The following is a 1413-nucleotide window of genomic DNA, read 5'->3' on the forward strand; positions in this document are numbered from 1 at the left end:
AGGCGAGTCTCGAACCTGTGGGCTCAGGCAACCACTCACCTCAGCCTCCCAAAGGTACGGGATTACAGGCTGAGCCACCGAGCCCGGCCAGTCTCAAAATATTACTCACAATAAGATATTTTGAGAGAGAGAGATATCACAGTTATATAACATTTATGAGAATATACTGTTCTATTTTATGATTAGTATTGCTGTTCATCTCTTACCATGCCCAATGTATAAATTAAACTGTATCATAGATATTTTTGTTTAAGAAAAACTTAGCATATGTAGGTTTTGGTACTATCTGCAGTTTCAGGCATGCACTGGGGGTCTTGGAACTCCTGCAGATAAGGGGGGCAGCTACTGTACTTGCCTCCCAGGGTTGTGGGGAGGATTAAGTGGGGTATTGGAAGGTGCTTAGTCAACTTGGGTTGGGAGAGTGGGCAGAGAGGTGGCTGGTTGGGCACCTGTGCCCAGGGCGTGCTCATCTCGATGAAACTCTCGTTGATCATTCGCAGCAGATTCAGGAACTGCTTGTCCTCATAGTCAAAGCGGCTTCCAAAGACAACAGAACTGATGACGTTGGAGGCCGTGCGGCTCAGGAAGAAGGTGGGTTCGATGGGGGCACCTGGGTGATGGAAATCATTTATGTTGGAGGCAGTGGTTATGAAGATGGGGTATGGAATCACTCAGTCACAGATTTGGGTCCCAGTTTGTTTGTTTTTTAAATTTTAATCTGCCATGTTGACTTCTGACCAGCTCTCTTTTTCCTCCTCCTCCTCTTTTCCCCCTCCTCCTTCTCGTCCTTCTCCTTCTTTTGTTTTTGTCTCTTGTCACTTTATTTTGGCAGTTTAATTGAAATCTCATTTATATGCCATTAAATTCACTATTGTAAGTATACAATCCACTACACAGAATTGTACAACCATCACCACAATCCAAAAAGTTTCCTTATGCTCATAGGCAGTTAACCCCCTACTCCCCTTCTAGCCCTAGGCAACCACTAATCTGTTTTTTCTATCTCTATGGCCAGCTCTTGATAGAATGTGTGAGTTATTTCATGTTTGTGTTTTGAGTGTAGATTTCCTATTCTGCAAATTGGTTTCCAAACCAATTCATTGGTTCATGAGAATTCAATATAATTATCCACGTAAAATGCTTTGCACAGTGCCTGGAGTGCAATAAGCACTCAAGAAATCCTGGTGGAGCATAATCATTATTTCATGTTATATTACTTAAATGTATTGGTGGTGGAAAGTCATGTATTTAAGAGAAAGTAAGGTAAGGGATACACATTTTAAAATTGCCTGAATCTATCATACCCAGTGATCTATCACAGAAACGAAGAACAGAGTACCATAGGTTCTCATCCATAAGTGGACCTTGAACAATTATCATAACACTATAAGAAAGCGATTGGCAGTAGTGGGA

The 1413-nt window shown here is 41.9% G+C and overlaps 1 protein-coding gene across 1 annotated transcript in view; it reads right to left on the reverse strand.

The window, feature by feature from the left end:
* Window positions 1-1413, reverse strand: part of LOC103255067 (cytochrome P450 2G1) — an 11379-nt gene that overhangs the window by 5818 nt on the left and 4148 nt on the right. The window contains exon 4 of the mRNA XM_008053035.1: window positions 450-610. Within this exon, the coding sequence (XP_008051226.1) occupies window positions 450-610 (161 nt within the window). The remainder of the gene's footprint in view (window positions 1-449; window positions 611-1413) is intronic.

The sequence above is a fragment of the Carlito syrichta genome, unplaced genomic scaffold, assembly GCF_000164805.1.
Source record: "Carlito syrichta isolate Samal-C Ts95f unplaced genomic scaffold, Tarsius_syrichta-2.0.1 Scaffold287782, whole genome shotgun sequence".
Taxonomy (NCBI): domain Eukaryota; kingdom Metazoa; phylum Chordata; class Mammalia; order Primates; family Tarsiidae; genus Carlito; species Carlito syrichta.